A 24637-nucleotide genomic window follows, 5' to 3' on the forward strand; every position below is an offset into this window, starting at 1 on the left:
TGCTTAACTGGGTGCTCGTTGCGCATACAAGCGCTATATCTTTATTAGAGCGTCAAGGATGTTTCATGCTCGCAATTTTCCTGATTAAGCAAACGTTTGAGCGGATTCTGATGTCGTATTATTTTGTATTATGCGAAGCTACGTGCAGAGGCTACTTTTCTGGCATTTCGTATGTATCTTTTCAAACGGATATATGAGGCATGTTCTTTTTTTCGTCGATTGATTGATAGAACCTAATACACGTCCTTGAACAAACATCATCTTACCGTTGTCAAGACGCACTGGAATGACGTAGGGCAACTGTGAGGATGACTTCTCGTCAGCGCTGCCCACTGTGATGAGTGATTCCACCGAGGTGCCGCATCGCTTGAGCCACCGGGGCTGACGCAGGAAAAGGCTGAACGGAACCGCATTCAGGATCATCGCGCCGAAGAGGAGCATTGCCTCTTGGAAGCCGTACCACGCGATGAGGTTCTCAATGAGCTTGGGGAACACGAAGCTGCCTAGCGTAGAGCCGGCAAAACAGACACCCGTGGCAATCGTCTGGTACTTCACAAAGTGCTCGCTGATCAGCACCGGGTTCATGGCGTAGACGATGCCTGAGCCAAAACCTGCCCAAACAAGCAACCCACGAATAAACTTCGTCAGAAATTTATCTGGTACCATTATTTTTCCGCCTACTCCTATAAGTCGTAATAGCTGGGTTACAGGCAGATGTATTGGTAGTATGTTTTACCTAAAGCTTGTATTAATTTTGTGTGACAAGAGGCTGTGCATATCATGGCAAACTTAAGAGAAAAACAGCTCCCAAAAGAAAGAACAACAAGCATATTGTAACCAACTCTATTTCCCTACAGCAATGTTTGCAAGAAGAAATACATTGAAGTTCTTATTTTTCCCGCAACAGATGCTATATTAGAATCAACTGACTGAAGCACAGCCGATAGACCGTTAACGAAGGTTTCCATTGTCCATATGTGTACTGCTTTGTCAAATCCTTATTATTATGCTGCATTCTGTAACGTCCTCCCTGCTTGAACACAATAGTATTTCTACTGAATATATAGACAAATGAATAAATGAATTCTAGCAACTTGTTAGCAATATGCTTTAGTAAAGAAAACAAAAAACAAAGATGCAAAGAAAAACCAGGCTAACTCGAAAGATTCCTCTGTACCTGCTACGTACACCCACTGCGGCGTTGCTCACAACTGAGTGCACTGAATGCAAAGTTTCAGGAATGTGACCCCCCAATTCATTTTTTAACCGTGAGCAATGCATAGTTAACTTGTGCGTCAGTACACAGCTGTGCACTGCAGCATGTGCCGGCGCTCCTACGTTGTCAGAAAATTCAAGGTTGGCATTGAATCATTGTAAACAGTATCCTTTTTCGGAGGGGCGGGGGTGGCAGAAGGGGCGAGGGTATGCAGTAACTCTTTTGGCATATTTCTTAAGATAGCATTTTATTTAGAGCTGCTTGACAACATTTAAAGGAAAACTCTGGGACATAGGCAAAATGAGCGAGCGAAATGGGCAATATTATCAAGGAATGCTCTTACGTTGCAGCTAAAATTGAGGGACGTGCTTAATGTTACGCACATCGCAAACTATTATTGCTTTTATAATGACAAGATTTTTGATATCTTTCACCGATGCAGTAAGAAGCAGCGGAAATGTGTCATTTCACTGATGAGCTCTACAATGTAGCTGCCCCTAATTTCTTTCCACCTACTGTACTGAATCTGAGCGCTTGCGGTTTTTTAAATATGACAGCTTGTCGTTTTAGCCAGGCGAAGTAAGTCAGCGTGCGGGCGGCTCCATGCGATGGCGCAGTTAGTAGTTAACAGTAGTCAAGAAGCCGCCTGTATTTGACGTCTATATCTTGCAGATCTAACTGTTAAGGGGCCGAACTCACAAAGCCAGAGTTCGTTCGTAAATCTTGTTCGCCATTGGCATTCAGACTTTGTGAATTACACGTCCGGCATCACGATTGGCCGACAGTGGCAATTACGAACAATTTTAACATAAGAACTCATTTCTAAACCAGATGTGGTATTATGGTGTATCAGCCCTACATATGTCGGAATAGAAGATTTACTTGTTTGTCTTCTTCCGATAAGACATTATGTTTATTTAATACGCAAACGTATGACAACATACATAACACGGCACTGTAGATTATGCGATCAATGCTCTGTTTGGGGTGATTGCACCTTTGGCGTCATAATACATTTGTAGGTTTCCATTTCCATACGTGGTCGCGGAAAGAAGTAAAGCTACAAATCCACTGACTCACCGTAGTGGTGCAACTTAAAAACGTTCAAATTTTGTGTCAACCATATGACTCATGTCTCTAATATTTGCCAATGTACACACAGTATATTCACTCCTAAGTGACTACCACTGCAAGCTCAGTATGATTTGTGTGGTCAACCAGTGACAGAGGGGACGGAAGCAAAATATTCAGGAATTACGTTCGCAGCAGATTTAACGTGAAACCTTCATGTTGAGTGCGTAACTATAGAAGCAGGACAAGCTCTAAACATTATTAGAAGGAACTTTAGGCACGAGTAACGAAATGTAAAAAAAAGGGTACATTTAACCAAAGCGAGCCCAATTTTAGAATATGGTAGCATTGTATGGGAACCACACAGGAGCAAACTCTTCAGAATGCTTGGGAGACAATTCAAAAGCGTGCTGGGCGATTTGTATGGGTATGCTACTCATTTGAAAGTAGCATCAGTGGCATAAGACGCCATGTGGACCTTTTACATGACATACTCTTTATTCGTACAGCATTAAATAAAGACGCATATTTTCAACAGTCCGCTTAAGTATCTCAGTATCATGATTGTCCTGTGGGATAAAGGACATCGGCGGCGAGCGCTTCCACCTATAAGAATATTTTTTTTTCTGCGAAAAATCGGTCAGTGAGATATCCTCCACCGTGATGTAACAGAAATTGGCTCTAACCCACGTTTTGCCGATGCTCTTATGCGTCATTTACTAACCTGACCAGATCCAAAATTAGCATATTGTTTGTTTCCCCCTCAGGTTGACATCAACTTACTCTGCCGGTGTTGGCATTACTGCAAACGTTGCAGCCTGACGCTCTGAGCGTTATTTCCTCACGATGTCGTTTCTGCTGCTGTTACTGTTACAACAATTGCTGTTAATATTTGTTTTATCAGGCTTCGAGTTGTTTTCATGAGAATTTTCTTGTGTTCTAGATTTATGACGATAACTTCGGCTTCAAGGCTCTTGCGTAATTGCATATTTAGAAGCACTTTGGCCGTCGCGTGGTCTGCCCCAGGGGTCGCTATGTAATTACGTTCTTGCACGTCAGTTTTTTTTTTATTGTGTGTGCTCGCATAATCGCTGCACCTAACAATATTTTAGGCTCCCCTATTGTAATGTGCACTGGGCTGTATGTAGGTATTTCAATGAGTAAATGAAGATACTTATTCACCGTGAACAATGCCTAGCGTAAGGTGAAGGCTCCACATGTTTGTGGCAAAGTAGGCCAGCATGACGCCTCCAGCCGAGATGACACTGCCAAGGATGATGACCGGTCTCGTCGTGAAACGCTGCGCAAGCGGACCGGCCAACAGACCTGCGAGGTCGCAGCATGCAGTCCACGCACATACAAGCGCACGCAGTCACACACAAACACGCGCACTCGCACACTCATGCGTGAGTGCGTTGGGTGTCTCTCATGTACACTTTGGAGATGTGTGAGAATCGCTTGCAATGCATCGTGGATGGCCTGAACGTAATGAAGGTAGCTCACCCGACAGCACCCTGGCGCCGCCCAGCAGCATGAGTGTCCACGAGGCCTCTTCCCTGTTGGCGCCGAACTCCTGCATGATGGCCACGAAGAGAACACCGAAGGCACGCAGCGGGGCCAGCGCGAAGAAGACCGAGAAGGCACAGGCGCCCGCCGTGAACCAGCTGTGAACGCTGTCTGGCCCATGCTGCGAGACAAATTTGAAGAAAGCAAGGTGACTCTCGGCGTCGCCCAGTAAGTACTCGCCGCCACTAGCAGATATTCTTGTTTCAAGTCAAGTCAAGCCATGGTTGATCGCCAATATCGTGTTGGTGGTCGCTAGGTGAAATGATATCGCAGGCGCCTTGAGAGACACCAGTCGACGGCAGTTTTGAGCTCTAAACTCGCAAGTGGCACATGTAGATGCCGATACCAAAATCACACGTGAATGAAATCATTCAGACGGCGGATGAAGGGCAATGTGAATGCAGGTACAAACACGGAATGATATGAAACACTTGCGTATGAGAAGCATACAATATTCGACACCACGTCAGGTAAAAAAAGGCTATTCTACAGTTCGCGTACACTGAACCACTAACTTCGTCAGGACAAAACAGTTCATTAAATAAATTGAATGTTTTACGACGTTCCCAGATTGCAGTGTTTCCATCTGTTACGCATATGCTTTGACTAAATATATAATTCAGGGAATCTCTGATTATAGGAGTCACAAAACTGGAAGGAGTACCACATTTTTAAACTCACTTTTTGAAGCGCTAGAATGTCGGACACTGAAGCGTAAATGAACCGCTTCAATGATCTGATCGCGTAAAAGAATTTCCAGTAAAGTATATAAACAGAAAAAACGAACGAAAACTTTTCACCGAATACACGCAATAGAGCATGGAGAGTAGGAGGCTGAGAATTGACACCAGGCAAAGTGAAAATATTAAATATGAGCAATCAAGTATTACTCTGCTTAATTTCATGGCTGGGAACCTAGCTAGGCAAAAATGAAATACGAAAAGTTAGCGTACATGACTACAAAGAACAAATATTCCTGAACGGAAAACTATTTTAAAGAAAGATGCGCATTCAGGGAGAAAATCTACGTGCGTTTAACTCAAACTGAACATAGGCCAAAGCTTATTCGGTCCTTGAACAGGTCTCAAATTTACCTTGCTCACAACACAAAAAGCCAAAAAATGCAAAATTGCTGCTGAACACTCATTCATTGTAATCTGCGCTTCGTGAAATCTGCAAGTCCCTCGCCCGAGGGCTGTACTGTGAAAGCAGTTAAACTTCGTGTGCCTGTGTTTGTCTGGACTTCCCAGTTTTCTGCGCATGTTTCCGAGATAAACTTTACTGCGCTTCCGCGGCGCCGCTATAAACATTATCACGTGAATTGACGGATAATCGAAGGAAGTTGGTGCTTCTTTTCTAAATTCCTTGAATACCTCTACAGGGTAGGTGCTTTTTTGTTTAGCAAGATAACATAGTTGCAGTCTCTTATTTTCACTCAACAACTGCATACCGCGCTCAATTGGGCCCGCGTAATGCAAACTTCTCTAAGAAAATGCTCGTAATACTTTCAGATAGTAAAGCTTTAAGACATTAGCCAGCAGGACGTATATTCAAAAGGGTTTTACACTGACACGCTCAGCTGGCGTCACGTCAAAGAACAAGCGCTCAACACAGACGCATGACCTTATTTAACCTGCCTTTATGGCTTTACCGAAATACAACAAGCAATCACTGCAAGTCAATCTCACGCAAACATAAGTAAGCTATCGATCTTAACTTTTTACCGAAATCATAGCAGAGATCAATGGCTCGTCTTGCTCGAAGAAGCACTACGGTGCCATCTACCGAAAAAAGACACCCGCATCTGTCGAAGACTGCAAGTCGCTTGAGCCCAACTGAAGGCGCAGCAGCCCTAAGCTGCTCAAGAGGTGCACGAGACATCACCAGGAAGGCTCCGCCAATACCGGTTTATATACACAACTCCTAAACACTCCGCTGCGAGTACAAGGCTGACTCGGCGCAGTCTCCGTAATGCTGAGACGGTTGAGCAAAGAGCCTTGTTTGTGGGCGAACGCGGTTCACTGTCTGGCTTCCTTGCTTCTTTAGTGCGGAAAAAGAAAAAAATCGCTTACTTCTCTTTGCAGACTGCGCGCTTTTACAGCACCATGACTTCTTGCGCTATTTTGCAATGAGAATTTGTTTCATGCCTTTGCAGCGACGTCTTTTTTTTTTCGTTGCTAAGCCGCCTTTTCTAGCGCCGTCACATGGTTCAGCAATTCAGAGCCGTGATCAGATGACTCACGCCTGCTGAAGATATGCTGACATTCTCGTTGGCCTGCGCACTCCAAGACGCGAAACGGCAATAAGCCGCCACAGAGTGCGATGCCTGTCTGCAATAGTTCGTCGAAACGAGTACACTGTTGGGAATTTACTGAACGGGTTAAACAGAGGAAGTAAGCACGTGAGTCTCTTGCGGTTAAGTGATCGCTCTTCAATTCGCGCTGCCGCTGACGTAGCCTGCGGCGTGGGTCAACTCTTCGGGCACATCGTTCGCCTTCGCTGTCAGACCACTTCGTCATTGTACAGTACAACATTGAGCATTCATTCAAATGAAGAGCAAAAAGGTTTGCGGAAACTAAGAGGACGAAAAAGTGCAACATACGTGGCGAATAGTCGCAGGCAGCTTCCTTGAATTCATAAGCTCGTAGTAAAATGTGTGGTTGGATAAAGTAAACACACTGTATCGGTCACTGTCAGGAAAAAAAAAAGAACTAGGCAGGACAGCAAAAATTTTTGATTGTACCAATAAACGGCAATTACAAAAGAGCGTAATTGAAGCGCGAAAGAAAGTAGGAATTCTCACGCAATAACAATCTAAATATTTCACTTCGGAAGGCTGAAATCCACCTGCCCAGTTCGGAGCTCCAGTAGACTTCATTGCGTCGAGTAAAAAATTATGGATAATTAAATGAAGTTTGGGCTAAATCTCCCGCTCAACTTGCTTGAAAAAAAAAATAGCCGTTCCCTCACCAACGCATCTATCGTAAATTGAATAACAATCCCTTCTGTTCACAACGTTACACTGCAACAGTGTCATTTCACCTGCTCCACATCACGCTTCGCCGCCTGCCTAAACGCGCCACGCTTGTTCGCCGGTGTAAGTGCAATCACTCACGTCTCTTATGCTGCTTTCCGATTCCTGGGTAACCAATGCCGCCTTCTAGTAAAAGCACTCGAGGAGCTTCCTGAATGATATTTATGACAATGGTGATGTCCCACCCTTCAACAGGGTTTTCGTCAAAAGCTGCCAGAAAGTTCGCTTTCCCCTCATGCTTTGTGTAAGTCATGTCCAGCGAAATGGAGCTCGTAGCACTTCAAGGCCAGTCCTGTCGGAAAGAGACGCATTTTCCTGGTGCACTCACCGCGCTCGTGTCACGGGCGCTCCTCGGACTCTTGCTCGTATAACTGTATACAAGTATGTAGGCTTCAGCTCTTACCATCAAATTAATGGGGCATTATAATCAACTCGTTGCGACTTGCTGCGCTTGGATGACAGCGATGAGCTTCTCCGTAGTTTGCTCTAGTCACTCAGCAGGCTACTGCTGGTGTAGTACTGCTCGATGGCACTGGTTCGTGGAAGAGCCGTCATTCGGTAAAGTCCTGCACGAACGTCTGCAAAAGCGGCGTCAGAATATCTTCTTGAAGCTCAGAGTGACTCCGCTTTGGCTCCACTTTTGCTTTTAATATAATGCTCCTCCAGGGTCTTCCCAACTTTCTGAGCGACGAATTTGCGAAGTTAAAGAGTCGCGATGTCTTGTGGTAAATTATGCTTGTTAACTTCATCCATTTCATACATCGAAAAATGTGGTTGATTGCGCAAAATTCTGGATATAGTGAGCGTTATTTACATAGCTGCTGTCTATCCTGTCAACGACTGCGCCAATCTCCAATTCTTCGACTGGACTGATCAGAACACAAGCACATCCGCGTAATGCGGAGGATGTGGTGTCGGCTACCACCGGCGGCATGTTGCCTTTCCGTCCCCTTCCAGTTTCATTTACCTTATCATTTCTACAATTGAAATAAAAACAAGAAATAATTTTCACAATGCCTTCCTTGGCTTCCTTACCATATTGGCTTGTTACGCAGTGACTAACAAAAATCGGACCCCTAGATTTCCCTTCTTCTTGTTCATTCCAAGAGCGAGCAGCAATCTAAAAGTAATAGCAAGCTAAAGGTGTCACAGGAATGCACAAAGCCACCTGCCCTGTTCGGTGCTCCGGTAGGCATGCTTGCACCGAGTCAGAAACGGTGGATCTCTAACGGCGAGTGGTGTTGAGTGTCGCGCTCAGCATACCTAGAAATATATCGGTCTTCTTGCCACTGCATCTGTCACAGATCGAATAACAAGCACTTTTGTGTACACCACCGAGTGCAACTGCGCCCTATCACCTGTTTCGTTTCACGGTTCGCCGCCCGCCGGTACACGCGTCACGCTTGCTCGCCGGCATAATTGTATTCACTGGCGTCTCTCACGTTGCTGTCGCTTTCCGGGGCAGCCAGATTTCTGGAGCAGGGAGGAACCTGCTTATTCAGGACACCATTCCTCTTCCCAGAAGCGACCTTTTATGACGTATTGCCTGCGATGTTGCGGTGCCAATGTCAGCGGCAAGGACGGAAGAGAAAATGAGAGAGCTAACGAGAAAGGGCAAGGCGAGCCTGAGGTAAACGTTGAGTTCATCACTGCTAACTGAGGATGAGGGAGATGAAAAACCCAATGTCATTTGGGAGATGGAAGATACGCAGACGGGAAGCATGACGTATTCATGGACCTACTTTCACATGAAATTATGTGCGGTGGAGTGCGAACGGCTTTACCCGCTGCGGTTGCCTCAGTTGCTATTACGGAGCGCTGCTAAGCACGAGGTTGCGGTTAGGATTTCCGACCATGACCGGCGCATTCCAATGGAAACAAAATGCAAAATAGAAGATTCTGTATTGTGCACTTGCTACAATGTAACTAAGCCCACTTTCTCAAAATTAATCCTAGTCCCTCCACAAGGTCATTCTTCAAACCCTCTGTGCAGTTTCAGGACGCCAAACCCCATCAGACCTAAAAAGACAGTTCAGAGACTGGCTATAGAAAAATTCGGTAGAACCATTTCTCTCTGTCACCGCGGAAACCAGTGAAAGGTGAGTAGTTGAGTTCGCAGTTCCTCTGAAGGCCGTTCGACATGGTAATGAACGAGCAGGCATTTCTCTGCGCTGTACACAGCAGAGTGACAGAGAATGCTTTTTTTTATATATACACTGCCGGCCACAAAAAAGCAATCGGAAAACCTTTTTCCAAGAACACAAACAGACTAGTGAAACTTACGCTTAGCGTTGCCACTTAGACGGATCGTTTACCTGGTGTTCAAAATTAATCTTAATGCTTTACTTAAAATTAGGCACTAGGATGCATGCGAAGACCACCTGTGCAAATAAGTTATGTGGCCAGGGGACACAGAGCGAGATGATAATTATCGCTGTCCGCCGCCGATTCATGTAAAATTGAATAATTATCTCTTTTTTTACTGCAGTAAATGGATATGTTGGTATTGAAAAGGTAAAGGCAGTCGTGTTTCTACACACTATCAATGGGAAGAATTCTTGTAGCATGTCTGTGCCCTGACATATCCGACTCGAAATTTTAATTGTCGTTCGCACGATTACGCATGCAAGAGACTTAGTATTGGCGCAAAGCTTCTCCCTCATGTTGCGTGCGGCGTTTAGTCTAGGCCGAGAGGAGAAGGGGAAAGTTATCATCTTTGTCAATGTCTCCGTCCCGTTGTCAGGCTAAACACGTCACGCCACAGCCGCGTCCGATCAGGGAGGAGATTTCGCCGACCTTCACTGCAAGTCCGAAACTGCGCGGCGACTTATAATGAACATCGTAGTGGAAGACGCCGGAACAATTGCAGTGACTGCGAGCTACTTAAAGGGCAACTGCAGCAAAATTTCGGGCCCTGGAGAAAGTATAGTTCAGATAGCGTCCATATAAAAACAGCTGCGTCAAATTTCAGATTTCATATATGAGTGACTGCATCACGAAAGCCTCGCCGGGGTAGGCGTTTTAAATGTCAGAACTAAAAGACCACAAAAAAATACAAGAACAAGAAAATCGTCACGATTACTAGCACCCGAAAGTAATATTGGCGCATGATTCAACACGTGGGTTTGCTCGCGGAGATTGAGCACCGCCAGTGGCGTAGTGACGGGGCGTAGGGGGCGGGGGGCGGGGGGTTACCAGGCACCAGGTTGGGCAGCGGTATAATATAGGTCTCAGAACCCCCCCCCCTCTTTCCGCAGCCTTGACTGGGCGCAAACGGTAAACACTGATCCGGTAACAAGCAGCTCGAGCTTATGTACTAGATGTGTAGTGACGGAGAATTGTCGGCTGCAGTTTTGTCAACATCCTACGTAATAATTCCACGAATGAATGGGCTAAAAAGTTTAATCCGCCAAGCGTTCGCAAAACTACTCGCCTTGGCGGAACGTTTCACGTGCGGTGCGCTCGTGCGGTGCTCTTTTGCACTATGGTTTGTGTCGTAAGTATGTATAGTGTTCCATTTATCAGTTTTGTATCGTTTGTATTAGTTGTGTATCAGTTTCGCGGTGCTTAATAAAAACAGCTAACCGTCGTTTGGGCATTTCGTTGCTGTCACGAGGGCGTCCCACAGGGCGAGGTTTCGAGCCCTATTCTGTTTAACTTAACTATGGTCAACCTTACTGAAATATCACCAAAGACAATTTATCTATCTATGTGTGCTGATGGTATTCGTCTTTGGTCTTCTGCGGTAACTGGTCTTCAAGTGCGAGCAACAATTCGACGGGCAACTACCCAAACTTATTTGTATTTCCGCAAACAATGTCTGAGTGTGTCCATCGAATAATGCGCGTTAATCGCGTGTACGCGCAAACCCATGGCACCGTACCCTGTTTCTATCAATGGCCAAGGTATCACATACCAGAAGTTTAACCGCTTCTTAGGTGTGATTACTGAGACCTTTTATGGAGCCTCGCTGCATCTACCTGAAGTGGACACTAATTTCAATTGTACATGTAATGAGGTTCCTGTGCGGAAAACCTGGGACACGTCAGTATAATGTATGCCGCAGCTATATAGAGCACGGTTTCTGGTCTTGTTACGGCACAGCTTGCCGGTTTTGGCGAACATATGTCAAACAAACATTCGTACCATCGAAAGTTTGCAAAGCCTGGCTCTATGGACATGTCTTAGACTGCTTTATTAAACTTGTCAGAATGTAAATTTATGCTTGTTGCGACACATCAAGGTTACCTTCCGTCGGGCTTTACACCAGCAGCAAGACCACTGTTACCCTTGTGCTTCCCACGACAGCCGCAGTACTCGTCACGTTCTAGGAATGAGGAAGAAGGCCCGTGAATCTTAAGTGGCTCTACGTCAGTGCACACTGACATTACTGAACGAAGCATGTGAACAACGAACACTGATGTATCTGTCTCAGCCACCAGCTCCACAGGCGCTGTTGTCACCCCGGACTTAAAGGTTACAATTACTTTCAGAGTGTCACATATAACGATCTCTACGGCAACAGAACTTGACGCCCTACGTGCCCCCGTTAATTACATCGTGCAACCCAAACCTCGAAAGTGAGTAGTTTTTTGTGACTCCACGCCAGCCGCCCTTCAGTGTCTGCAGCCAGCCTTACGACGCAAGACCCATAAACAACTAGTGTTTGAGACCGAAGAGGTTCTTCGTCAAGCCCTCATAAACGGACATGACGTCATTTCGAATGGCGTCCGGGACACTGTAGCATCGTCGGAAATTACCTTGCTGATGGTGCCGCCCGGTCGGCCCTTAAGGAACCCGACACTTCCTATACCTTTATCAACGACAGACGCTGAGAGGGTTCGTTTACTTGCTCAAGCAAAGGCTGAAATTTTGTGGACACCGCGATTTTCTCCAACTGGCTGGATCCCACATTGAAGCTGCAGATTTCATTGAACTTCACCCGCCGTGATGCAACTTTACTGTGCCGCCTGTGGTTAGGGGTCGACTTTACGAAAGCCTACTCGGAATGACCGACACACCAATTTGTGACTCGTGCAAATGTGAAGAGACGATCGAGCACGTGTTGCGTTCTTGTAATCTCTATGAGAATGAACGCGTCGTTCTTCGGAAGTTGTTAAGCCGATTAGATAGCAGATCATTTTCAGAGACAAAGATTCTTGGACCAGGGCCCCAAGCGTCGCAGCCTTACAAAGCGACGCGGGCACTGCTACTTTTAATGAAATCGACTGGCCTCACTGACCGATTATAGACATCAAGTTAGGGACAACCGCACGTATTCACACCGATATTACCTTATTCCCTCCCTGTACTTTATTTTTTCGCTTAAACTCCTTTGCCTGTGTAGGGTAGCAAACCGCACGTGTGTCTATTTGACCTCCCCACCACTCCTTCCTTCGTTTCGTCCTCCTACGCATGCTCCTTTTGTTGTGTGACTTCATGTCACAAATGCAGTGTCCTGTTCCAGCTGCACGGAATTTTGCAAAAGGGTGAATTTGTGAGGATATCGTGCTATATTCTATAAGGTTATGTGTCTTTGTGACCACTAGAAACTCAACATAGTGGAGAATATGGCAGATAATAAAGATATCCTAAATAATGCGTAATTAGCAATTATAGAGGAAACATTGCAATTCGGCAATTGAGGACCCCAAGTTATATTATCAACTTAACAAAACTTCTCTATACAAAATGTTCTTGGGTGGTAAAGCCTGCAGTACTTTGGCCCTGAGGGCGGCTCAGTATGGCAGTAGCGAAAGAAATATGAAATAGTGCACTTGAGAAGTGGATCTCTCTATCCTCTTCATTGCATGTGCAGACCAGCAGTAGCGCAAGCTTTCGCTGGCACTGGCTTCATTGTGGCCTTCTCGTTTTTTGCGTGGTGACCCCAGGAGTCGGCACGGAGCGTGCTCTATTCTGTTTCCAATCTTGTCGAGCTACCGCAGCTCGGATGATCACGTTTGCCAATCGCAGCAAATAAAGAAAGGCTTTATGAATCAGAATGAAGAGAACTCGTAATTGCCATTGCACTGGTGCCCGCGCAGCAAAGAAGCAGGTGGCATTTTCAGATAGGGTGGGGAGATCAGCGTCACTGACACGCTATTTAATTTTCGTTTGGGTTCAGGGCTAGCGAAAGCCAAGATACTGCACGCCCTAGTACCTACGACAATTTTTGTGAAGTTGTTGTTGGGCAACATACGACTGACGGGCTTGACTTTTGTAAATGCAATATTGCCTCTAACTACGCTAATTAAAATTTTGTCTTTATTGACTGCCAAGCCTTACAGTGTGACAGCATACGTGGGAATGCGCTTATCACAAGTTATCCGTGCAGTACCCTGTACAATCTTATTTAGAAAAGAAACAGCCTGTATACCTGCTACATTAGCGATCTCTGGGTACGAAAGCTAAGGGGTCGGGTGAACAAGACGGCTCTTCTGGTGCTGAAACTGCACAACAACCCCCCCCCCCCCCCCGCTGCTCGCAGGAAATTTTAGGTGCCAGACGAACTAGCAACACCACTGAGCACCACCCACCGCGCACTACCCCCTACGAGGTGCTGTAAAAAACGGAGGCTTTATGAGAAGAAAAACATTCCCACGAGTTTGCTAGGCGTATTCTTCTTGAAACCCACCGACCAGCAAACTATCATCTCGAATGAGTGTGGTGGCCGCATGGTTGTCATTGAGCACCAGTATCCTGAAGGTTGTATGGTGAATGCACTTGGCTCAGCTGAGGCCTTGGAGAGGGAAATCGTGGTGAAGCATCTCGCAGTGGGTGGTGCACCACGGAGTGGCCCTCTGCTGCTCTGCTCGACATATTTCGAATTCATGCTAAGCATAACATCGAGGTTGCCCGCGAAGTGGTCAAAGTCATAGTCGTGTCCCTATTCCACAAACCATCATCGTTGCCCCAGCAGATTTACCTTGCTTGTATTAGAATAACACTGTGCTTGTGACGTCCTTCAATTATATACATATATTTTTTGGGTGTTGCGCTTATTTCAAGCAAGTCTCTTACATAAACGTTTGAGACTTGCTTGAAATGCTTCCTTGTTTGAAGGCGACGTTTTGGGGCTCACGTAATAATCGCTAACAACCAGGTAAACGTGTCGTCTGCTTACGTGATAGTTAAACAGTAACAAGAAGAAAATTAGGCAATTACCCGTCATCCGTTCCCGCCAAGATTGAATCAGTACTATACACTAGTAATTTTCAAACAATTTGGTCAAAGGGAAATATTGTTGCATGTGGTCTTTATCGTGAACCCAATGGCGGGGTACACGAGCTCTTTTTCATTATATCACAATAATGGAGGGGGAGGGGGCAGGCACCGGACCCGACACTTAGCTACTGAGGAACCGCGGTAAACAAATTGCTAGGATAGCTTTGAAACACAAACAAGAGAAAGCGAAATTGGTAGATGATGTCTTCAGCAGCTGTCACTAAGCGCGTGTATATAACATGGGTAAAGAATTCGTAGGTGCACTGATGTGTTCGCTGCATAAGTATGCAAAAGGAAATAATTCAGCCAAAGCATACAATTCAATGAGAAAATACGATCATCATCATCATCATCATGGTTACTGCCACTGCAAGGCAAAGGCCTCTCCCATACTTCTCCAACAACCCCGGTCATGTACTAATTGTGGCCATGTCGTCCCTGCAAACTTCTTGATCTCATCCGCCCACCTAGTTTTCTGCCGCCCCCTGCTACGCTCACCTTCCCTTGGAATCCAGTCCATAACCCTTAATGACCATCGGTTACCTTCCCTCCTCATTACCTGTCCTGCCCATGGCCATTTCTTTTTCTTGATTTCAACTAAGATGTCATTACCTCGCGTTTTTTCCCTCACCCAATCTGCTCTTTTCTTATCCCTTGACGTTACACCCATCATTCTTCTTTCCATAGCTCGTTGCGTCGTCCTTAATTTAAGTAGAACTCTTTTCGTAAGCCTCCAGGTTTCTGCCCCGTATGTGAGTACTGGTAAGACACAGCTATTATACACTTTTCTCTTGAGGGATAATGGCAACCTGCTGTTCATGATCTGAGAATGACTGCCAAACGCAGCCCAGCCCATTCTTATTCTTCTGATTATTTCTGTCTCAAGATCCGGATCCGGCGTTACCACCTGCCCTAAGTAGATGTATTCCCTTACCACTTCCCATGCCTCACTACCTATCGTAAACTGCTGTTCTCTTCCGAGACTGTTAAACATTAATTTAGTTTTCTGTACAATAATTTTTAGACCCACTCTGCTGCCTTGCCTCTTCACGTTAATGAGCATGCATTGCAATTGGTCCCCTGAGTTACTAAGCAAGGCAATATCATCAGCGAATCGCAAGTTACTAAGGTGTTCTCCAATAACTTTTATCCCCAATTCTTCCCAATCCAGGTCTCTGAATAACCCCTGTAAACACGCTGTGAATAGCATTGGAGAGATCGTATCTCCCTGCCTGACGCCTTTCTTTATTGGGACTTTGTTGCTTTCCTATATGGAGGACTACGGTGGCTCTGGAGCCGCTATAGATATCTTTCGGTATTTTTACATACGGCTCGTCTACACCCTGATTCCGTAATGCCTCCATGACTGCTGAGGTTTCGACAGAATCAAACGCTTTCTCGTCATCCATGAAAGCTATATATACGGATTGGTTATATTCCGCACATTTCTCTATCACCTGATTGATAGTGTGAATATGATGTATTGTTGAGTAGCCTTTACGGAATCCTGCCTGGTCCTTTCCTTAACAGAAGTCTAAGGTGTGCGTGATTCTATTTAAAAATATTATAAAATACGATAGACGGGATGTAACCGAGACGCCGCATCTCTGGGGCCGTATAACGTAAAACTATTCCAATGTGTTTTTATTCCAATCTCCTGACGTCAAATTTGTGTAACGGCCCACGCAAACATAGGGCGGTCACCCGCAGGGTTGTCTGAACAAACGAATCAAGATCTCCCCTCATTCATTGGAGGTCACTTTTGTTTGCTAAAAAACCGAATAACATTGCCTGCACTGAGTTTCTTGTCTTATCTAATTGGCTCACAACAGGCGAGGGGCATGCTCAAGTGGAGAGGGATTCGATGGGGCCGAGCCACTGCACTGAATATCGATAACCGGATGAGGAGGGTGGTGCCGGCGTGTGCGATTAGTCCGCTTTGTCTTACTTAGCTTGCGGTGGCTCGTCGAAAATCGCGGCGGCATGTAACGGAAACTTAAGAATGACGCTAAAACGGATCCTCAGCAAAGAAGAGTTGGCAGAATGAAATTGTAAACGTGCCCAGGGTTCTTGAAAACGTTACACGGTCACACAAGAAGTTTTATTACATGCAAATAAACCCATGCTCTCCAGCAGGGGGCGAGTACAAGTGCCGGAGCGATTGGCGGCAGCCATATCCTATTCCTTTCGGGACAGGGCAGCCTAGGCCTATTCCGAAGGAAATTCAGCTTTGTTCGTCATATTAATGCACCTTTAACGCGTACACGTCACTTTGACGCGGTAAGTGTTTGCGGTTTTGTGACGTCGCGTCAGAGGCAGGTGAAGTCGGTGCAGCCCGAAAATGTTTGACCAATATCCGAGGGCTAATGGCAAAAATGCGTTGAATCAGAAATAACTATTTTTGTTCTGTTCTGTCAAATTATGCATAATCAGTGTGTCGCGTCATATCAGATGGGGAGCTATCGCGGTTTTCGTGACGTCGCGTGACAGATAGGTGAAGTGGGGGTGGCCCAAAAGGTTTTTGACCAATCGCGGTGGGCTGATTGCAGAATCGGAATAGAAATATTTGGAATAGCTTTACCTTATAGTGCCCCTGGAAAATGCACCTTCTTTAGAGCTTATGTTGTCACATAGTCCGCATTTGTAAGGCTTATTTGCAAAGACTCTGAGCAATAGCGTTCGCCTCATTGTTAGCACGTGGTAACCGGGCGTAATTCCACACCCCGTCATATACCGACAAGGTATCCCACCATGTATTTTTTTCCTAGAAGGAAATGCCCCCTTGTCTGTGCGGGCTCACCAAAACTTGACTACTTTTAGTTGCAACTACTTCAGCTCTGATGAGGAGCTAACGAATAAAGTGTCTAATAATAATACTGTTTATATAGTGATAGGCGCTCTTCATGTGTTGCTTAAAGCACGGGTCCTCGGTAACGTGAAAATGCGGTCTTCTGTTTACGGACTCTTTATTTCGAGTTAGTTTGGCGCATAAAAATGTTATAGCATGCGGATCTGCAATTGTTTCAGTATAATAAATTTGCAGGATTCAAGAGGAAATGGTGTTTTTTTCTGACCAATTTTCACAGCAGCAGTGGACGTCATCATTTGTGGTATGTCAAATACGAATAGTAAATAACAAAATTTTCCTATATAACTTATAAATGTTGGACTTATGGTGAATGCCGAATTTGGGCAATAAAAGTTTGCCAGCACTAAAAGCGTTACATTATGCTAGAATGTCTATGAGTGGCACCATTTTCGATAAATACAGACTTACCGTCAGCTGTGAAATGCATTGCTCTCCGAACAGCGTGTTTCGGTGCTGAATTTTTATATAGTGCAGAAGCATATTTACAGAAGGAGTAATGCACTTCGCAGGAGATTTTAAGTAACTATGAGGGCGATATTCACCGTAAGTTGACCACGAATGCCTTTGAGTACCTGTTTACGCAATCTTAAATGTTTTATTCTTTAGTTCTGTAGGACCACCCCGCATGCAACACCCTCTCGTGGGGTCTTTTAAGTAAATAAATGAAATGGAATAAAAACAAAAATTACAAGCCCAAGAAGTCTTTATAAGACGTGACTGCATATTTGTATTTCTGAATCTAGCTAAAATTCCAACGTCAACCACGGCTCCGAATCAAAGTTAGCATATATTATCATTGGCATGGGTTCCTGTTTTTAATAATCAGAGATAGTCGTTGGCACAAAGACTGCCCCAGATTACCGAAATATCAGGCCCGTTGGGTCGGTACATGCACAATCACTGAGAGCGAGGCTTCTAAAAGTACGATTAGCTTTGCTATCGATTAAAAATGCAGTCACAAGTACTTGTCAAAAGGTTGCGTGTCCGGTTTCTCTTAGTTTTCTGCCTTCGGTTCTGTAAGCGCTGGGCCAAATAATCGCGTTAGCAAATGCGAATAAATGCCGTTTGTTAATTACGTACGGAGTGTAAAGTTCTGGTGAACTTACGGATTTGGCGATGCGACGTTCACGGGTCCACGAGTCTGTCTTGCAAACAATGACACGTTTGGGACTTGTGTTGTGGCACACAGACTTCTGCAATCTTCGCGACTGTGGCATCCCATATTACGCAAAAAAAGCGAGACAGCCCGAAATCTCGAGAGTAAAACTGGGCCAATTACCTGCACAAAAAGATATCAGGGCTCCAAAAGCGTCTCGTAGCTTTGCTGGACGGAATACATTTTCATACCGAAGACGCTGTAACGCATGCCCTCCGCACCAGCCGAGAAATGGCTTCTGTGGTGGTCTTTCCTACTTCGGCCGCCGCGGTGGCAAGGGAAGCGATCAAGTGTACACAAAGAGGCACTTGTTTTGAGTTCCTACGACGCCTCAGCACAATTCGAGAAAGAAAAAAAAAGGCGACAGCGTAAACCGCCCAACTTTTATTCTCAGCGTTCACCACACGCACGATGCTCCGCGGCGTGTACGTGTGGAGAGCTTGCATAACAAATGGAGGGTGCGGCAAACACAGCTGCCGATCGGCTATCAGCGCCGTCGTCGCATATTGCGCACGAAAGAGTCGTTGTTATACAGCAGAAAAAAAAAAGAGCAGATCACATAGTGGCGTGTGTTTCCGCCACAGGCCCCGGCCGAGTTTCCTTTCAGAACCACGGTTTTGAAGCCCAGGTGTAGCGCATGGTTAAGGGAGGCTTCGCTTCACCACGGATTTGCCGCATAATACTGGTGCCCGTGGGTGTGTGGTGTTCAATTGAAGCGCTGATAGGCAATTGCGGTAGTGATGAAGAGCATAAATTTTTTGAACATTGCGCACTCCTGGCGCTATGAACACACCCTTAAAACGTTTACACGCCTAGGGGCGTAGCTTGTCGCCAAACAATACTCCTCATACTCCACCCTTAGGAGCATCAAAACCTTAGGAGAGTTCTGGGTGAGGCAGCGACATTAGGGTCTTGAGTTCACAAGGTTACAAAACTTTTTTTTAAACTCTATGCACCGGGGTCGCATTTGGCATTTCAACTTTACCGCAGCAAACACCCTTGTGATACAGCTCATGACAACATAGTTATGAAACTGAGTCATGGACTGAGATATTCATATTTAAATAAAAAATATTGCCACAGCACCAGAGTAATTTCGCGCGGCCCTGCAGTGCCGCTCTTCTAAATTTTATTGTAATAACAACCCTATGGACACTCCAGGCGCATTTCTGCCATTGCCCTTGCCGTGATGTTCCGTAAGAAGTCCAAGGCGAAAAAAAACGACGCTGCGCGCTGTACGTGAGAGTGCAAGCGTGCGAGGGTGAGCCGACGACAGTGGCCCCGATTTCGCGCGCTCAAGCGAGGAAGGAGGGGAGGAAGCGCGCTGTCTTCCATCGCGCCCAAGGCACCGGCGGGGCGGCTGCGCACTCTGACGGCGATTGCAAACGGCGCGGCTGAGCGCGGACGCGTGGGGCCCGTTTTGAAAGCGATCTGCAATGAGCAGAGAGTCTCGGTGCGCTGGGGGACTCGTAGCTTTGTGTGCGGTGTGTTCTCGCGCCTCAGTTTGCGTTGAAGCGAGAGGCAGCACGAAGGTCATTTCGCTCGCTCTTACTCACGCCAGCGTTTTGACAGCGCGTGTCAGTGCTCATTAACTGTGATGCGTTTATGTTAGCCCGTGCGTACGCGACATCTTTGTTAATTCAGTGATTAAGCAAATGTTTGCGAGCATACACGGCTGCCGAAGTTACTATCCGTGCTTAGTATAGAGATGCACTAATTTGCTATCGCAATCGATGCTTCAACTTTAACGCAAAACTTCAACTTTTTTTGGGCTGTTGTTTACTCAGACAAACCCAACCAGGACGTCTTGAGTTCTAGCCGGTCCATAAAGGGTATGATGAAAGAACCAAGGTAATTTTTTCCCTTCAAGTATTTCGGTAAAAGAGAATTTTATGGAGAAAAATACCTTCCGAAATTTCAGAGTTAACAGTTAGGAAGGGTAAGGGAGAGCACAACGCTTGAAGTGTAGTACAGTTTTCATTTTCGAGTGTAATGATTATGTTCCGAATCTCTACTGAGAACAAAAACAATTCTTTGGGCGTACACATAGGCTGACTCACAAGTGTAAATATACGTTCCTCGTATAGCATACTGTAAAAGTAATTAATTGAATGTTGTACATCTAAAAAAAAAGCTGTTCATAATAAAAGTAATTTTAAAAAAAAACATGGTGCAAGCTACGACCTCAAAACCTACAGCGTTCAGTCGTCACACCTCCGACCACCGAGCACCACATGATTCATACTTGTACACTGCACGTCTTTTTTTAAACCTTTTCTTTAATTGCGCAACTTGAATAACATTAGCTGAAACACACGATATAAAAATCCTACGCGAAAGCGGTAGGCAGAACGATGGTGCGGGCGCGTACACATTGTTTTACATGCCATCAACTCCATCATCACACATGATGTGTGATTTCTGTCTGTGCAAAGGTGGCAGAAGCGTAGCTAGATCGTCTGCCACCCGGGGCCCATAGGTCATCTCTCCCCATCCTGCCTCCGTGTGTAGCCAAGAAGATAAGGATATCGAAAATTTCCGTAGAGTGGGGGGGAAGGGGGATGTTTCAGCACCAGCACAGCCGCCCTGGACGCCCCCCCCCCCCCCTCTTCGCTTTCGTTCGCAGAAATATCTAATGTAGCAGACATGAAGGCTGTTTTATTTTGTGCACGAAACAACCAAGGGTGCTGCGCTGATAGCATGTGATAAGTGAATTAGCACATCTGCTGTCAAACTATAAGGCTTCGCAGCCAATGGAGATAATATTTTAATTAGCGTTTTTAGAGGCAATATTGCATTTACGAAATTCAAGCCGGTCAGTCACTTGTTGCCCAACAAAAACTTCACAAAAATCGTGATAGGTAATACGGCGTGCAGTATTTTGGCTTTCGCGAGCCCTGAGCCCAAACGAAAATTAAATTTCTTGTCAGTTACACTTATCTTTCCACCCTATCAGAATATTCCACCTGCTTCCTTGCTGCGCGGGCATCAATGCTATGACAATTGCGAGACCTCTTCATTCTTATCCATAAAGCCTTTCTTGATTTGCTGCTATTGGCAAACGTGATCAGCCGAGCTGCGGTACCGCCACAAGATTGAAAAGGTAATAGCGCACGCTCCCGGAGGGGGAAGGGGTTGTGGCGGGGGGGGGGGGGGGGTCGCTCGATTTGTGGTGTCGCCATGCAAAAAACGAGAAGGCCGCAATGACGCCCGTGCCAGCGAAAGTTTGCGCTACTGTTGGTCTGCACATGCAACGGAGAGGATACAGTGATCGACGTCACTGGTGCACTATTTCATATTTCTTTCTGAACTCTCATACTGAGCCTGCCGCAGTGCCAAAGTCTTGCAGGCTCTAGCACCCAAGTACATTTTGTTTAGAGAATTTTTGTTTACTTAATAATATGACTTCGGGCTCCGTATTAACGAATTGCAATGTTTCCTCTGTAATTGCTAATTACGCTCTTATTTAAAATATCCTTATTAATTATCTGCCATATTTTACACTATATTGAGTTTCCTGTGGTCACAAAGACACATAATCTGATAGAATATCGGGAAACATTCTCACAAAATTTTTGTAAAATTCCGTGAAGATGAAACAGGACACTGCATTTGTGACATGAAGTCACACAAGAACAACAGGAGGAGGTGAAGGAGGAGGAAAAGTAGGAAGGAAAGATGGAAAGGTCAACCAGACGCACGTCCAATTTGCGGCCCTACTCCAGGGAAGTGGTTTAAGGGAAGAAAAGTAAGGAGAGGGAGGGAAGAAGTTACTATCGGTATGGATACGTGCGGTTGTCCGTAACCTCACGCCTATAATCGGTCAGTGAGCCCAGTCGATTTCATTAAACGTAGCAGTGCCCGCGTCGCTTTGTAAGCCTACGACGTTTGGGGCCATAATCTGAGAATCTTAGTATCGGAAAATGATCTGCTATCTAATCAGTTTAACAACCTCTGAAGAGCGTCGCGTTCGATCTCACAGAGATTACAAAAATGCAACACGTGCTCCATCGCCTCCTCACATTTGCACGAGTCACAAATAGGCGTGTCGCTTATTCCGATAAGGAATGAGTAGGCTTTCGTAAAAGCCACCCCTACCCAGAGACGGCGCAGTAAAGTTGCATATCACCGGGAGAAGTGCGATGAAACCTGCAGCTTCCATGTAGGATCCAGCCGGTGTATACGGCAGTTGGAGAAAATCGGGGTGTCCCACAAAGCTTCAGTCTTGGTTTCAGAAAGTAAACAACCTCTCTCCGCGTTTGTCGTTGATAAGGCTATAGACATTGTTGGGCTGCTTTATGGACTGTCCGGGTGGTATCATCAGCAAGGTCATTTCCGACGATGCCACCGTACCCCGGGAGCCATACGGAGATGATGTCATGTCCGTTTATGAGGGCTTGACCAAGAACGTCTTCGGTCTCATACACCAGTTGTTCATGGGTCTTGCGCCGTAATGCTAACTGCAGACCCTGAAGGGCCGCGCTGGAATCACAAAAAAACGACCAACTTTTGAGGTTTGGGTTGCACGATGTAATTAACGGGGGCACGTAGTGCGTCAAGTTCCGTTGCCATAGAAGGCGTTATATGAGGCACTTTCAAAGTAATTGTAGCTTGTAAGGCCGGCATCATAGCAGCGTCTGTGGAGCTGGGGGTTGAGACAGATTCATCGGTGTAAGTGTGCCTTCTTTGTTCACATGCCATGTAGAGCAACTGTAGATTTAGGGTCTTCTTCGTAATTCGCGGAAGGGTGAGTCGTACTTGTGGCTGTCGTAGGAACCACAGGAGTAACAGTGGTCTTGCTGCTGATGTAAAGCCCGACGGACGGTAGCCTTGGTGTGTCGCAACAAGTTCAAAAAATCTGGTTCGAGGTGTTTATGCGGGCAGAGCAGCAATATAGTGACTGGGTACGCGGCACAGATGTCGAATGCGTGCTCTAAGGTTCTGAATCGTTATATTTGTTGGAACCAAGTAGTCTCTAGCAGTGATGATTGTTGCATGAACCGAGGCACGTCGTGGTAGTCTAAGGCATCTCCGTAGAGTCTGACCTTGCAAACTTTCGAGAATATGAATATTTGTTTTACGTGTGTTCGCGAAAACCGGCAAGGTGTACCGTAAAAAGAGCAGAAACGGGGCTCTATACAGTTGTTGCATGTACCGTACCGACGTGCCTCAGGTTTTGCCGCACATGAACCTCATTATATGTACAATCGTATTTAGTCCCCACTTTAAGTGGATGCAGTGATGTTCCAAAAAGGTTTCAATAATCACACCTAAGAAGCGGTAAAATTTGTGGAATTTGATACCCTGGCCATTGAGAGAAACAGGGTATGGTGTCATTAGTTCGCTCGCAAACACGATTAACGCGAATTTTTCGACGGACATACTCAGGCAGTTCGGATGGCTGCCCACTGAATTCTTGTTCGCACTTGAAGGCGAGTCAACGCAGAAGGCCAAACACAAATATCATCAGCGCACATTTATAGGTAAATTGTCTTGGGTAATGTTTCAGCAAGGTCAACGATAGTAAGGTTAAAGAGAACAGGGCTCAATACCCCGCCCTGTGGGACGCCATCGTGACAGCAACAAAATGCCAAAACGACGGTTAGCTATGACTGCGAGACGTGTTTTTATTCAGCAGCGCGAAACTGATACACAACTATTACAAACGATACAAAACTGACAAATGGAGCACTATACATACTGACGACACATAATCCATAGTGGGAGATGAGCGCACTGTACGAAAGCACCGCCCATGAAATGTCCCGCCAAGGCGAGTAGTTTAGCGACCACTTAGCGAATTGAGCTTTTTAACCCGCAAATTGATGCAATTATTACCCAGCATGTTGGTAAAGCTGCATCCGACAATTCTGCAGCACTACTCGTCTGGTACATAAGCTCGTGCTGCTTGTTACCGGATTATTCTTTACCATTTACGCCCAGTCAAGCCTGCGGAGAGAGTCTGGTCTTCAGACAAATATGACACTCCCCGCCCCCCGCCAGGCCACTGGCACCCGGGGCCCACGGCCCCCGGCCCCCATCACTACGCCGCTGAAAGGTGGCCAGAGAAATTCCGGTCAGGGTCGAAAGAGCGGCTCAGGCAGAAGAAAATGTGAGGGCGGAGGCTGTCGAAACGCAGACAGTCATTTCCAAGCGCAAACCCTATCTCGGGCGGAATGTTGACATCCCCTCTGGATGCCGACTATCGGCGCCGCGCAGTGGGTGTCAACATGAAGGTCGTCGTTAATAAGGTCACTGCCGCAGGCCATGAGCCTTATTCAGAGCGAAACAGAGAGCAAGTGGAGAAAGTTGTTTAGCAGTGGCAACTACTGTATAAACGTCCATATTGCATGCGTTCATTACAAACTTTTCTTTCCTGCTCACCTAAATCTATAGCCCTTTTCGTTCCTTCTATTTACATTTTCTCAAATCTTTATCACTTGCCGCATCGTGAAGCGAGACAAACACCTGTAAGTCCAAGATATGTAGTTGGCTGCTGCT

General features: G+C 45.9%; 1 protein-coding gene across 4 annotated transcripts in view; it reads right to left on the reverse strand.

Annotated features, from left to right (window-relative positions):
- Positions 1-24637, reverse strand: part of LOC142576539 (monocarboxylate transporter 13-like) — a 151660-nt gene that overhangs the window by 13559 nt on the left and 113464 nt on the right. For 3 of the 4 annotated variants that reach the window (XM_075686699.1, XM_075686701.1, XM_075686702.1), the window contains 3 exons: positions 3791-3974; positions 3470-3613; positions 267-611 (listed from right to left, as the gene is read on the reverse strand). In XM_075686699.1, coding sequence (XP_075542814.1) covers positions 267-611; positions 3470-3613; positions 3791-3974 — 673 coding nt within the window. Of the gene's footprint in view, positions 1-266; positions 612-3469; positions 3614-3790; positions 3975-18086; positions 18354-24637 lie in introns of those variants that run through there. The other variant, XM_075686700.1, reaches the window with a different exon arrangement.

The sequence above is a fragment of the Dermacentor variabilis genome, chromosome 3, assembly GCF_050947875.1.
Source record: "Dermacentor variabilis isolate Ectoservices chromosome 3, ASM5094787v1, whole genome shotgun sequence".
Lineage (NCBI taxonomy): Eukaryota > Metazoa > Arthropoda > Arachnida > Ixodida > Ixodidae > Dermacentor > Dermacentor variabilis.